Raw genomic sequence first — 16,341 nt, 5'->3', positions numbered from 1 at the left:
GCATGGGCATAGTCTCCAGTGTTGTGCTGGGTGGCTGGGCACTTGATAGGTTCATCTTTTTAATATCTTTAGGGCATCATCCCAGTTCCCCAGCCCCTCATATAAGCCCATTAAAATGCAGAATTGGAACTTAGCTCCTCACACTCTCTGCAATGAACCAATCAAAGACATCCTCTTCAGCCATATCATGTCCCACTGCAGATAACTCCACAACAAGCAACAAATAACACAATGAATGTAGTTGCAATCTGCAAGAGAACCACCACTGACAGTTCTCTCCAGCCAAAGCATCCCTGCTACTTGAAGCTTTGTTTGGGAATACAATTCTAGTCAAAATTCAATTTAAAATTATCACACAATCTAAGAGATAAGAATACATGCCATATTTTTGGCCATATAGTATACATCTAATCAGCATATTCAATGCATTCAGCAGTTCTCTAGGACAAAATGAAAGTAAACCAAAGTTTGGCATATACATCAAGAACTTGCTAAATTATTTTGTCACAGTTAATAAAAAACAGGAATAGCATATTCAATAGATATTTCTTTGAGCAAAAGATTTCCTGTGCAAAGCACATGTGGTACTCATTACACAAAAAGTATAAGTTCAAAGACAATTTTTGGCATTCCAGTCCAAAACAATTCAACAACAAAAGCTCATTATTAAGTTGTATATAACAGGTTTCACGGTAACCCAGAAAAGAGTCGTAAGAGACCACGATACCCGAAGAATGGCAAGTGATTACTCTGAAGGACAATGCAGCATGAGAAGTAAATATACAACAGCTGCCTGTTTAGTCAGGAGACTGATGTCAGTACTTGCAACATCTGTGTATGACAGGATAAAGATCTTTCAAAAGATAATATTTTAATAAATTTAAGAATTTCTACAAGATGAAAAGAAAATCTCTTACTTAAAATGATCTTGTAGCGCTACATTCAAATCAAAAGAATCACCTCTGTCAGCAAATCCAATGCCAATAAATGCAGCTCGACCTAAATTTTAAAATTCAAAGTTGAGAATTTTTTTTTATAAAGAAAAGAATTAACAGTAAAGAGAATTTTCATACAAAACTACTCTAAAACTATATGACTGATTACTTTAAATTGTTTTGCAGATTTATTAAATTATTCCGGGAGGTTTTTGGGAACTGTACTCATTTAGTTTATGTTAGCTTTCTCTAAACACAATTAACAGCTGGCCATCTCCCCCCCCCCACTCACTGGATTTCACAAATCATGACTGATTGTAAAGCATCTCCCATTATAGCTGCATGTTAAAATATATATATGTGTGTGTGTGTTTTTATAGTTTGGGATGGTGCCTAATAGCAATAAAATTAGTAATGTGGCTATCACTTTCATTCAAGGATTGGGTTAAATGGCAGCAATAGTAATTAAACACTTCGCCAAGAATTAACACACTTCTGCTGATAAACTTAAATATCAAACAAAAGCATCAATAACAAAACTATCAAAATAAGGGTCTCAAACTAAGTTTACCAAAGGAGCTTACTATTGACACATTCTGAATGTTGCTAATGAGCTGCCCATTTTCCCTTAATTCTTATTTTCCTTCAGTTAACTTATCTTAATAAAACTGTTAGGTCTAGTTAGTTCAGGAAAATTATCAAATAATTTTTACTTCTAATTTGCAGTTAAAAGGAAATGTGTTCATCTGGAAGTGCAATATTTCACAAAACTAACAAATGTCATTGTTCATAGCTGGCCACGCCTGCATTGTGCTATCAATGGAGCTGGTAAGATGAAAATGCTAGAAAGTGACCACTGCATGAGAGTATCTCTCTACACTGCAGAACTATATAATTTAAATCAATTTAACTATAGCTATTATATATCTAATAATTCAATACGAAAAGCAAATATCATAGTTAATAAAAAATGAGCAATGATAATTTTAAGCAATCTCCATGTCACAGTTATTATAAACAGCCTTGACTTAACACCAATAAAAATAATAAAAACTACAAAATACAAATTGTGACGTAACTGATTCTCCTCTCCCTAACATTTCAAAATCTCTTGACTGCAAATTCCCAATGACCATCTCCAAGATGCCTCTAAATTTATGTAATGGATTAACCCATGTTAATAAGATTGTCAAGTGCTTCCCAGAAAATAATACTTTATTAATAAATACGCTAAATAAGCATTCATATCTCGAAGTGTAGGGCTTGAACCCTGGGACAACAAATATTCCTAGAGGTGGCATATATATAATCTAAACTATTATTATTCATGGCACCTTTACTGAAAATACTCATGTAAAAGCATATTGTAAATGACCTGAATCTACCCTGTACAACTGAATCCAAAATGTTCTGCATCTATGCCCATTGTGAACAGCATTCCAGAACTTTCAAATTTAGCCATGATTCTGAACATTCTGCCATGCCAATCAGCAGAAACAAGCCAGGACTGTTGCATTATAAATTCAATATATTTATACAGTTAGCTTACTGATTTTCTTAATTTATGTTCAGTGGAGGTCATAAAGCTATGTGCTTACAGTGCTGCCCACTGCTATGAAGAATAAAGCCAGCTTGTGAACAACTAAGGATAGAAAAATTTTTAAGTCGTATAAAAATGAAATATGAACCCCTGACAAATGACATTATTATGACAAACAGAGTGAACTAGAAAATTATATTTATCTATTTAACGGCTTCTTTTATTTTTTATTTTTTTTTTATTAGTAAGTTAATCATTTACCAAGAAATACAACAGAACTTTATAAAAAATTACTATATATAGTGGCACCCCAACATCCGATGGTAATTTGTTCTACAAAACCCATTGTATGTTAAAAATATTGTAAGTTGAAACCAATAATACACTGATTTCCTGTAATTCGTTCCCCAACAACACATCAAATAAGTATTTCTTACATGTTATACTTCTTTTTTACATTAAAAATGCGTGTTTTATAAAGATTATTTAATAAATAGTCATAAAACATCTTAAAATAAAAAACAAACATACATTAGTATTTACCTTAGACTTGAAGTGCAGAGTTGATGAAATCAATGGTGGCGTCGTGGTGATGGGAATACATCAAGCGTCGGGTATATTTTCAGTATTTTGTCTTTTGCTGCTATTGGCAAAGAAACCGTCCAAAATGGACTGTTTTTGATGACTTTTTTTGTAGCTTCCTTAGGTAAGAAATGACTTTGTCTTTCATTTTGCCCATTAAAAGTTCAGTGTTTTTAATGTCAGGGTGTTTTTGTACCACTTCTCTTAAACACTCCTAACAAGAAATGACAGTCTTCAACTCTTCGGCTGACACTGTTTGGGTGTCCTTTTCTTCCTCTTCCTCTGCAGTGTCTCTTCGTAATTTTCTCCAACTCTTGTAGCTCCCCTGTTGTCAGTTCACGCCCACAAGCATTAATAAGGTGGTCTACATTCTCTTCGTCAACCTACAGACCCATTGATTTAACAAGAGTGACAATGTAATTTGTCAAAGCACCATCATCTTCAAATCCGTCAACGTTATGGATAATTAAAGGCCAAATGTTTTTCCAGGCTGAATTTAAGCACCTGGTGACAACATTCCAAAAACTTAATCAGTTTCACACAGGCTAGCATGTCGAACTTTGACCTCAAAATCTTTGAGGGTGACAGCATTTTCACCAGAGGTCATTGAAAGCAACTTGCAAACATTTTTGTGATGTAGATTTTCTTGAAGTTTGCAATCACTTGCTGGTCCGTTGGTTCAAGAAGAGGAGTGGTGTTGGGTAGCAAAAATTTGAATTGAACAAAGTCAAATTGGGCTTCAAGAGACTGAACAAGGTTGGTATCATGGCCTGGCACTTATCCAGCAGGAGCAGTGCCTTCACAGGAAGCTTATTTTTCTCAACATAACTCTTCACTGAAGGACAGAAAACTTCAAGCTCCCATTCATTGAACACATATCCTATAACCAAGGTCTCCTTGTTACTGCACCAAAACACTCCCAGAATGCCCTTGTTGACCTTTAGTTCTTTAAATACTCTGGGGGGGGTGTTAGAATGATACAAATATACAGGTTAGATATTGTTAGAATGATACAGATATACAGGTGAAAGAGATATTGGCACCCAACAGGAGAATGAGCATATCATTCACAGAACTAGCCACATCCTTAGTGATGTAGGTTTTTCCTGGGCATTCTCTTCCAGAAGAGGCCAGTTTCGTCAAATGTTAAAAACTTGCTGGGGAAGATAACCCTCCTGATCAACAAACTCTTGGAATTCAATTTTAAAGGTCTCAAACTACTTTTTATTTTTTATATATATCGGCACTGGATTCTTCCCCATGTTCTTTTTTGAAGCGCTCGAACCAGCCTCTGCTGGCTTTAAAGTCTTGAAAGCACACAGCACTGCCACTGGTTGATGGAATTTTAAGTTTCAGATCGTCACAGATCTGAAACAATCGTACAAGTGATGTTCCGGGAGTCACGAGTCTGAAAATTTTTACCCATGTATTGTTCCAGCTATATCGGAAAGCCAACGGTACCTGCAAATATCATCAGTCCTTAAAATAAGAGATCATATGGAAGGTATATCGGTTCCTGAGAATATCAGATGGTGCTGTCATTGTAAGTCAAAGCCCCACTGCATATCCATCTAAAGCTCTACTTGTATTCTTTCAGGTGTCCTATTGAACTGCTAAATGGTAAGATGTAGTAAAAATATTCTACCTGTGTTTAAGGGAAAAAACTTCCTACATTACAATAAATATGTATTTATTTCCTAAGAAGCGTATGCAAACACGTTTCATAATTATGACTATCCACCATTTCAGTGTCCCCTTGATGCCTCTGTTCACCTACAAACTCACTAAGATTGAACAACTTTCTATGAGCAACCAGAGCAACTTTTCTTTTACAGAAGGATCAATAATATTAAAAAGATTGTGAGTTTTAGTAAGTTTGTAATGTTACTGACCCTTTTGTAAAAAGAAAAGATGTGCTCTGGTCAAACTGCATGGAAATATTCACCAATAGAGTGCATTCCAAATCTGGAATGCACTCTATCAGTGAATGTTATGGGAGACTGCAAACTAAAATTAATGTGGCTCCCGATGCTATGTGGATGTTGTGTGATACAATGAGAAATGTTAGAATCAATGAATTAAGTTGAATTCAGTCTTACATACTGTTAGAAAAATAGTTAATTCAATCAAAGCCTGGCCACTGAAATCCAGCCTTAGAAAGAGTCTGTGAAAAATGAGTTCAGATCATATGGACTTTGCTTTTCGACAGTGAAGCAAGCATAGAAAAAGTCTTAAAATGTGTATGAATTCACAAATGAAGTAAACTATTTTTTTTAAAGAAGAAAATAATTACTATGCATACTTTTATATTGATGCTTATTTTCTCGTTAAGTCTGTTCACTTATTCTCCTTTGGAAGGACAAAGTTAATGCATTCACCAAAAAGCTCGACCTGTGATTAGGCAAGGTGAATAAAAATAAAATTACCAAATTCTTTTATTGAAAGCTTGCTTTTTTTTGGATCACTTAACATCAAAATATTTTCAGAAATTTTTTTTTTTATGAAAACTTAGATCAGTTCATCAATTAGGGGGTGCCCTTTTAATCCAGCAGTAATATGGGACACCGAGACCCATTACCAATAGTTATTTTTTAGGGTCACCAAAGGTGATCCCTCACCACTGATAACCCTAGAAAATAACTACCCCACATTAAAGTGATTAAAAATCTTAATTTTTTTTTCTGCCTTCTAAATACAAACTTTACTGCAATTGTCTCTGAAGTGATTTTTCAAAGAAGAGTAACTGAGTACAAGAATAATCAGTTTTCACAGAGTAGCTGAGTGCAAGAAGCTGTCAATTGAACAGTCACAAAGTTTCAAATTATATTTTTTTTACTCTCCCACTAGTTGAATAAAGATCTAGTCTTACTCTATTTGCTTTTCAGATTTATTATTGTATTCACATAGTAAAGGCAAGAACACAAAATCTGATAGTCTCTCAAATGTCTGCTGCAATGCAGGAAGCAACAAATGTAATTTCAAATCTTGCACACTGAAGTGTGCCAAATTTTAAATAAATTTTTAAAAAATTTGATAACAGAAGTGAATAATAGTATCTAATATACATATGTATACAGGGTGTCTCAAAAATATCAGTACAAATGTTTAGAGGAGGTAGGTAACATCTAAAGGAATGTGAATCGCATAGGAACCCATAACTGGAAACGTCACGGGAAAGTAGTAGCAGAGGCACAAGAAGCAGAAACGACACAAGAAGTAATTAGTGGCAAACATTTATTTGACATAATATTAACAATGGAGTACGAGATAGATGCATTTCATGATGTTACAACAGATGCTCGAAGTTTCCACCATGAGACGCGATGCATGCGTGACACCGACGCAGCATGGATTGGCAGACAGTCAAACACACCTGGAGTTTGTTTGACAGTAGCAGCAGTGCAGACGAGTCTCGCCACGAGATCCATTTCCGTCTCCACAGACGATTCATACACAATAGATTTGAGGGCCCCTTACAGAAAGAAATCAAGGCTCAATAAATCAGGTGAGCGTGGGGGCCAGGCAACGGGTCCACCACGGCCAATCCATTGACGCCTAAAACGCCTGTTCAAATGGTCACGAACACACCAAGAAAGCAAAGCTTACATTACATCAGCCAAAAAAAAAAAAAACACCTTTCCCATTTCATCCATCCATTCACTCCATAAGTTTGTTCTAGTTCTTCATTGAATTTATTTAAGCTATTGACTTCCACAACGACAGATAAGTTTGTTCCGGCAATCAACTACCCGCTGACTAAAGGCAAATTTCCGCATTTCTATTCTACAACTGTCTTTCCTCAATTTGAATTTATGCCCCCCCCTCAGGTTTGTAATCTGAGCAAGAAGAAGAATCACATCAGCACCGAACTTGCTCAAACCATTCAAGGCCTTATACACCTCACAGGTGCCTAGTCTCCAGATGCTGCAATTTTCAGAACTGGAAAATTTTCACAATTGGACATTAAGACTGATATATATTTATCAATATCACTGAAGAATATACAAAACAACAATGGGCCTTTCTTGGTAAGAGCACCCTTTTGTCCCCCTCACCAATCTTCTTACTCTTCTCTGTACTCATTCTAGCAACTTTACGATGAGGCCTCCAGACCTGTATGCATTACTCAAGGTGTGGCTTGACTATTGCCTTATACAGGGTGTTCCATGTAAAACCAGCCCACCTGGTGTGATATTCATTTTTGAACAACTCCCACTCAAAGTTGTTTAAAGAATGAATTTTAGCCAAATCATTTCAGTTTGTGTTGCTCAACATACATTCAGCATTTGGAGCTTGTAAGTGATAGGTGTGTGAGAGTATTGCCAAGAATGCTATATATATATATATATATATATTCTGTGCAAGAAATTTTGAAAGTAAGCACTGAACAGTACTCTTAGCTGGGATGGTAGCAATAGGAAATTTCTCAGAAAACAATTCCTGTGTTTCCTTAAAAGAGCCTGTACATACATAGGCTTCCACTATACTAATCCTTTCTTGCACAGAATATATATATATATTATTCTGTGCAAGAAAGGATTAGTATAGTGGAAGCCTATGTATGTACAGGCTCTTTTAAGGAAACACAGGAATTGTTTTCTGAGAAATTTCCTATTGCTACCATCCCAGCTAAGAGTACTGTTCAGTGCTTACTTTCAAAATGGTTGACAACAGATTCCGTTGTAAACGCACCGAGAAATCGTCTACTCTCTGTTAAGACTCCAGAGGCAGCGTTGAACATACAAAATAGAATTTTAGCTAACCCCGGAAAATCTATCACGAAAATGTCACAACAAACTGGAGTGAACCAACTTCTTGTTTTCGTGTACTACCTGAAATTGAAACCCTATTGCATGACATATGTCCAAGAATTACGCCAGATGCAGCAAAACATCTGAATTATTGCGAGTGGCTCCTTAACAAGATTGCAGATGGTGAACTATAACCACTGCTTTATTTCATGAGTGATGAGGCATGGTTCCATCTTTCTGGTCATGTGAATTCTCATAACACTCTATAGTGGTGTGCTGAAAATCCTAACAACTTACATCAGAAACTGCTTTATGACCAGAAAATCAGGGTATGGTGTGCAGTTTCTGGCAATCGAATCATCGACCCAATATTTTTGACACTACAGTGAACACAGCAGTTTATCTTCAGATTTTTGAGAACTTCTACACAGTTAACAAAACATGAGTGTGAAAACGGCTACTTTTAACAGGATGGTGCCATATGTTACATGTCTTGTGAATTACTAGCCAGTGTTCATGACAGTTTCACAGAGGAATGCATGACTTTTACCTGTGGGGATAGTTGAAAGGAAGAGTTTATGAACATAACCCCCAAACAATAAATGAACTGAATGACACCATTCGAAGAAATAGAGGCCATCGATGTCACAGTTTTGCATCGGGTCACTTAGATGCACAAGGATATCATTTCCAGCCTCTCTTATAACTGTGTGTATATTCAGAGAGAATAAATAAAGTTACTTTGGCATGAGTTTTTTTGTGTTTATCTCATTTTACCCCATGTCTAGATTTCTCTAATTATTTTGCCAGTGACTCAGGCCGGTTTTACGTGAAACACCCTATACAAGGGGATAATCACCTCCTTATCCCTGCTAGCAAAATTCCTGTATATCATTGACAAGACCCCATGACCTGCCCTGGCAGCCCATCTGCACTGCTCAGAAAACTTCATATCTGACTGTACAATTACCCCCTGGTCTTTTCATTCTCCAGAGTAACATGATACATAATTGGTACGTTACTCTGGGGGTTACTGCTACCCATATACAGTACTTTGCATTTGTCAATGTTAAACTTCAGTTACCACTTCTCAGCCTTTCTAGATCCTGTTGCAGTAACATACTGTCTTTAACAATTCTGCCAACCTTTGTATCATCTGCAAAACTGGACATTAAGACTGATATATCTTCATCAATATCATTGAAGAATATACAAAATATACCAAATACCCAATACCAAACCCTGGTAGACTCCACTAATAACATTAGTCCACGAAGAGCAGTGTCCATTGATTACCACTGTCTTCTCCCCCTCAAACATCCCTTTATCAATTGAAGCAACTTGCCCTTAATGCCTACTGCTCCAATCTGTAGAATAGTCTCATATGCAATAGTATCAAAAGCTTTCCTGAAATCCAAGTATATGATATCAAAATTATTTTTTGCATCATTTCCTTTGAGACCACATCATAGTATCCAATCAAATTGGTCAGATAAAACTTCCACTTAACAAACCCATGCTGTGTCTGAATTATTACTGCAGTCTTGTCTAGATGATTCTGCAATACTTCTTTAACCAGTGACTCCATTATTTTCTCTGGAACAGAAGCTAAACTAACAGGTCTGTAATTACTCGTGTCACCCTTTGATCACCAATTGTCAATTGAGGATACATGTTACATCTCCAGTCCATGAGAGTCAGGGGAGGTCCGAGGATGTTCTCATAATTATGGCTAACGGTTTGCTTACTTCCTTCGCTGCCTCCTTTAATGTAACTGGATAGATCCCAACCACACTAGGTGTGGTTGGGATCTATCCAGTCACAACAATTTCTCCTCCACTTTGCTCTCATTAGAAAATCATTTAGCTCCCTGTTAGATTTTTTTGATGAGCTTCTGGCCTCATGTGTGAATGTAGATGCAAAATACTCATTCAGTTTGTCAGCTCTCTGAGCAGGATCATCAACAGCTAAACCATCGATATGAAGCGGACCAATTTAATTCATCCCCTTTCTTCTAAAAGGGGATGAATCAGATTGGTCCCCTTGATATCGACGGTTCATATGGTAATACATGGGCATATTTAAAATGAAAGGCTTAAGGTTTTTTTTTAACTAAAAAAAAAAAAAAGGAACAGTTTTAAAATTTTCATCATAATTTTTTTTTTTAAATAAAAAGTGCAAAAAACAGTATTTCTTATTCACTTTTTTATTAAAAATTTAAAAGTTATATACAATAAGTATTTCAATAAATTAAAGAAAGGATGAAAGATTGGTACTTTCAAAGAATTCAAAAATAGAGCATTTTCTCCCTAAGATCGCAATAACATATGCATTTTCTGAAGCTGTTTTTACCAGACTGTTGTCGTTATTTGGTTTTTAAGAGCATTAGCAACTAAGGCCATACTGCTCCGGGGATATGTGGTGGTCATTCCCTGACCTTTCCACATCCTATTTGGTGGTCACGGGCTCAAACTCTGGTCTAATCAAGAAGCGTGTGCTACACACTGCTGCTCCTACCCACCTGGCTACGGAGGTGCCTCCATTTTTACCAGGCTTGATGCAAACTGTGTTTATCTAAATTATTCATTAAAAAAAATCTCTGATATAAGTGACAGTTCAACACAGAATGACATAAGACAAAGCAAACTATCACAATAAAAAGTATATTCTATCATCAACTAGCACAGGAACCTGTGGCTCTAATTTTGTACATTGAGTAAATAAAAAAATGAAAATATATTCTCTTAATCATTGATAAAATTATGCACAAAAACAAAGTTATATTAGTATTAGTAACGGCCGCATGGTGCAAGAAAGCCTATGGCTTATGCTGCACCAGCCAAAAAAAAATAAAAATAAAAAATAAATAAATAAATAATAATAATTAATAAAAAAAAAAGAGGAAATTAAACCTATCATCCTATGCGCTTCCCTTACCTGAAAGTACTATCCAGATGACCTTTGAATTTCCCAAAACTGTCGGCCTCTACCACCCATGAAGGTAACTTATTCCAGTAATTTATAACTCGCTGGCTAAAATAAAACTTCCTGCAGTCCAATCTAAACATTTCCCCCCGTAACTTTAATTTATGTCCCTTAGTTCTAGCATCATTTATAATCTTGAAAATTTCGTCCTCATTCATTTTACTGATGCCTCTCAGAGCCTTAAACACCTCAATCAAATCTCCTCTAAGGTGTCTGGTTTCCAAACTCTGCAACCCACATATTCGAAGTCTTTCTTCATAAGGACGCCCTTTTACCGATCTCACCAGGCGAGTTACCCTTCTTTACACCCTTTCAAGAAGCTCGATGTCTTTCTTTAGGTGCGGTCTCCATACTTGAACACAGTATTCCAAGTGTGGTCTAACATAAGCCTTATATAATGGGATTATCACGTCAATGGATAATTGTATATGATACAATTATCCATTGTGCTTGTATAATAGTTCACATCACTTAAAATCTGCTTTTTTTAAATTTTATTTTTTGCTGATTTGTTGCTTTGGCTATATTAAAAAGTTCCTATTCTTGAAAGAGAATGTGGCACTGGTTGTGGTGGTAGAAGAAGAGAATACAACAGAGCCAGTGGAAGCAGTAACTAAAATAAATTTAATAAGTTTTAATATGACAAGTAGCTTTTGGGGTAATGAACCCCTTCCTCAGCAAGAAATGTACATACATACAGAAATGCAAACATAACATAAAACGTTAGGAATGGAATAAATTATACTAAATATGCTGTACATGATCAGATGACTGGGAGAGTGTTGAGTCATTCACTAGGCCAGATCAGGTGATTGTTGTTGGTGTGCTGCACGCATATGGGATTGCTGCCAGCATTTATCATGTTTCAAAACTACTGACTTCAAAATTGGGTGTAGTCTTGTACCTCTACTGCAATTTAAAATTTTGTGACAGCTGGATATATTTAAGGACTCTAACCATAGGCAGTGATAGTAGTGTCAAGATTGGTTGATCACTTCACTATTGCACCTGGGGTTGAGGGTCATGATGAGTTGATCAAAAATGTTCAATTGCAGAGTACTCAGAGTCACCCAAGCAGATGGACCTGTCATGTTCTGCGAGACAGTCCTGAAGATGCCTGGACCTTTCCCTCACATAGCAGCTGCCACAATCATGGCAAGTAATCCAGTATACAATACTGCTGCATAAGAGAGGGGAAATGGGCACTTTTAATCTCAAGACCAGACATTGTAGACTCCTACAAGGAAGTCATATGCATTTCGTGCGGTACTCACGCAGGATCATAGAAATCTGGTCTGAGACACCTGGATAATATGGAATATAAGCAGTAGGTACACTGTCACTGCTGCGAGGGCCTCGGATGAGTTGCAAGCTCATGTGCTTGTGTTAAGCACCTGTCTAACAACACATGGGCTGGGTATCCACAGTTGGTGAGGTCAGCTTTTACTTTAAGAGACCTTGGTGCATCTGGCTTCAAGCTCAAGAGAGTAGAGAGCAGGCAATGCTGTTTCAAGGGGCATGGGCTGACCTGTAGTTCGTGAATTGACCGCAGCACACTGGTTTCCGGTATACTGAGGTTTCCAGATGGGAGCACACTCACCTCACCCAAACATCTAGGAAATGAAGTGTCCCATTCATTGAAAATAAATGTACATTTGTACACTGAACAATGCCAATTTTTTTTTGGTTTTTTTATATTTACAAAATGCAAAAACCAAAATTTTTGTTTGATACATTTGTTCATTTGAAATTAGAGGGTGGTGACCATGATATTTCTGAATTTACCTTGTTTGTTATTTCTCATTCTGTATCTGGATCACAGAGGAAGCTCCACTGATGCTTTGCTGAACATCAATTAACAAATGAAATATGATCCATTTTTTTCACAAGTGCTGATGCTCCCTGAAGAAGTGGTTCTTGTAGATTCTCTGTCTTTATTTGTTGTGGATGCAGTACTTTTCCTTTGGTGGGTATGAAGGTGTGTTTACTTAGGGAAAGAACTGTGTTTGTATTGCTGGAGATGGTTGTCACTGTTTTGAATTTTTTCTTGATTTTTAGGTTACACCTTGGTGCTTATTATGTAGGCAAATTGCACCTTTCCAAGTGGAACCTTAATTATTGCCTTAGTATGCTATATTAATTTAGTGATATAATGCTGCACTTTTTTTTCTACATTTTTTTTAATAGAAATTGTGTGACGCTGCTTTCACTGCATCCTGATGAAGTTTCTTTTCTTTTTTAAATTCTATTTCCTTTATTATTCTTTATATAATTTATATAAGAATTTTAAGCATTTTATGTATTAATACCTAACTTTTGCTGTCACCAGTAGGCTGATTAGTCATTATTATTTTCTGCATTTCTCTAAATATTCCTGAAAATTTTGAAATAATTTTATCCAGTTTCAGTGACAGAAACAGATTAAAATTTAATCATTTAGTATTAGTATGGCCAAATGTTGCAAGGAGGCGAACTTCCTGCATCTACCAAAAAAATTAAATAATAATAATCACTTTTACTCTGCTTTGACAGATCACTGGAATAAATTACCTCCTTGAGAAGAAATTTAGGCTTCCATTACTGCCCAAGATTTTATATTTGTGGTTCCTAGTTCTTGTTTCTCCTATTAGCTTGAGAATATATCTCCAATGTTCATTTTACTGATCTCCTTCAGGGCCTTACCTCAATTAGGGCCCTAGAAAAAGAAACAACATCCAATGCTTCAGCTTTTGTTATTGTTTATATAGTGCATTGGTACCTCGTATCATACCGTGCCACAGTATGTTTATACAATTGTATGTGTTCACAAGTTAATTTTCATGTTATGCTAATACATGAAATAACCTGTGAAAAACCTGGCATGGGGGAACCTTACTCTCTACCTGAGATCAGCTAAACCCCAAATAAAGAGGCCATTAATGCCTTTCCTCTTTGATAGGATTTTAACCCAGTCTTTCCAAACTGGTGAGAAAAATCACTATACTTTCATGGAGAGTAATTTAAACCTCCTTAGAAAGGACTGCCCACATGACTAGCTCATGAACCTTCATACAGCAAATATAACCTGTAACTTCTTGGATCAATTAAAGTAAAATACACAAGCTGCTTGAAGAGGATAGTATAAATGATGCTTGTTTTGCATGTGTTGTGTCTTATTATCGTTGCCATGGTAACTTTGTCAAAAAAAAAAGGCAAAGGTAAAACAATATATACCGTGCATATTTCAGGATAAACTTGGAAAACCCCAAACATGGAAGGTATTAGAAGAACCTAGAGTACTCAGTAGTGTACAGGGTTGAAGGCTGAGAACACAGAAGATACTTGTTGACATTAGACTTGAATTTCTGTAGGCTGTAATTTAAGAAATACATGCGAAAGAGGGTTATTCCAGAGAATAGAAGAGATAAATGAGGAAATGTTGGTTCTGTAAATTCTTGAGTTGGACAGTGAATGAATGCTGATTGGTTGCAGTACATGTTCTTACTGAAAGAGAGTAGCATAGCTACAAATGCTAATTCGGAAAACCAGTACCCATGGAAATAGTTATAGAAAAGGCATATGTAGCAGACTGAACATCTATGAGACAAAGTGGAAAAGCTTTTTAAGAGAAGAGTCAGTAATTAACCTTAGCCTTCTCCTGAACAGAGTCTACAAGCTTGAGAGATTTTGTGGGCACCATTCCAGGTGTGGGAATAATATTTCATGGTAGGGCAGATTTGAGATTTGTTGAACAAGTAGTTCTTTAGAAGAAAACTAAAGTCAAGAGCAATATTGATGTGCTTGTGCCAAGAGAGATTAGAAGTCAGGGTAATCCCTAATAGAGGTATGTGATTTTGTTTAGAAATGTGTCATCAAAGATGAGCATAGGTTCTGCAGACTCTTTATGTGAGAAAAAGACAGGACTCAGTTTTAGAAGGATTGAAGTTAACTAAATTTTCTTCACCTCACTAGACAAATACCTAGAATCTGCATTTGAGGAACACTGGCGGTGGATATTTGAGAAGTTGAAGCTGTTTGTGCACAGCACAGCAATGTTTCTCAAACTGGAAAATGGAATATAGTGTGCTATCATCAATAAAGCTGATGGAAGAAAGTCATTAATCTGAAAGAAGAGAGAAAAAAAGAGTGGAGACAGAGAGCCCCCATACGATCACATGCAGTGAGCATGTCAGAGAACAAAACTGAAAATCCAACTGCAAAAAATAATTGGCAATCTGCAAGATTAAGAAGAACTTTATACCAAACATCATCGAAAGTCTTAAACTCAAGAGCAATTCTCATTGATCAGACAGAAGGTTAAAATGATCAATAAGTTTAATAAAATAATTACCAACTCCAGCCCTTAAATTGTTTATTTATTCATTTAGAGTTTGTGAAGAAATTTCTAAAAAACCAATTCCTAAAAAAAAAAAAAAAAAAAAATATGTAATTTTTTTTTTTTTAGGAATTGGCTGGATACCAGCAAATTTGCACATAAAAGAAAAAACACCAGTGTAATACGAAAGTGTAAAACGGCAACAAGAACAGGAGCACAAGTTTTGAGAACACGTGGAGAAACACCATCAGGATTTCAAAACATCAAGGAATTCTACTATCAGAAAATTATGGGAGACACTGAGTGTATTTGGTATGGATTGGTTGGTTGGTTTGGATTTTATTGGTGCATTAGCAACTAAGGCTATAATGCACCAAGAGCAGGTCATATATAAAAATTTAAGCTTTCAGTGACCTAATTAGTTAGGTCACAATGTCAAGATATATAATAACAAGTATTTGGTATGGAAGGAGGTGATTTGTCAAGGTTATAGATACAAGGGTTAGAAGAAAAGTAGGATGCATGTAAGTCAGCTTTATTTAATTAAGGATGCAATAGAACCATCAGGTTATAACAGAGTCAGAAGTATAAATGGACAGAAATTGCGACCAACTGCTTCAGCAAGAGACCAGAATGCTCAACTACCATTTATATAAGAAACAAATTTTCTACTTTTTTGTCTGTTCAAAACATTGCTTTACAACTGTTGCAAATTTAGTGTAAGCAGAAATTGAAGCTGAAGATTTGGATACAAACCAACTGTAATATGCTACATATGAACCTGGAGCCTGTTAGCATTAGCAGAGGCATATGATACAAGAAAGCAAGCTTATGCAGCTTCAGCCAAAAAAAAAAAAAAAAAAACCCGCACCCATTTCACCCTTCCATTCATTGCAAATACCTGTCCAGCTCAGCCTTAAGTTTATTTAGGCTATCAACTTCCACAACAAAAGATGGGTCTCTTCCACCAATCAACTACCCGCTGGCTAAAGGCAAATTCTGCAGATCTATCCTACAACTGTCTTTCCTCAATTTGAATTTATGCCCTCTCAGGTGATTATTCTGAGCAAGAGAAAAAATCCTATCAGCATTGAGCATGATCAAACCATTCAAGCCTTTATACACCTCAATCAGATCACCTTGCAGGTGCCTAGTTTCCAGACACTGTAATCTGCAAAACTTAAGCCGTTCTTCGTAAGAGCAACCCTTCGTTCCATTCACTAATCTTGTTGC

At 36.2% G+C, this 16,341-nt stretch overlaps 1 protein-coding gene across 1 annotated transcript in view; it reads right to left on the bottom strand.

The window, feature by feature from the left end:
• Nucleotides 1–16,341, bottom strand: part of LOC150079273 (adaptin ear-binding coat-associated protein 1) — a 132,195-nt gene that overhangs the window by 27,348 nt on the left and 88,506 nt on the right. Inside the window, exon 4 of the mRNA XM_090382495.1 lies at nt 918–999. Coding sequence (XP_090238621.1) covers nt 918–999 — 82 coding nt within the window. The remainder of the gene's footprint in view (nt 1–917; nt 1,000–16,341) is intronic.

Source organism: Mastigoproctus giganteus, chromosome 10 (genome assembly GCF_048544385.1).
Source record: "Mastigoproctus giganteus isolate SK-2022 chromosome 10, ASM4854438v1, whole genome shotgun sequence".
NCBI classification, from domain to species: Eukaryota; Metazoa; Arthropoda; class Arachnida; order Uropygi; family Thelyphonidae; genus Mastigoproctus; species Mastigoproctus giganteus.
Note: the sequence above shows the minus strand (reverse complement) of the source record. Positions and strands in the feature narration are given on the sequence as shown.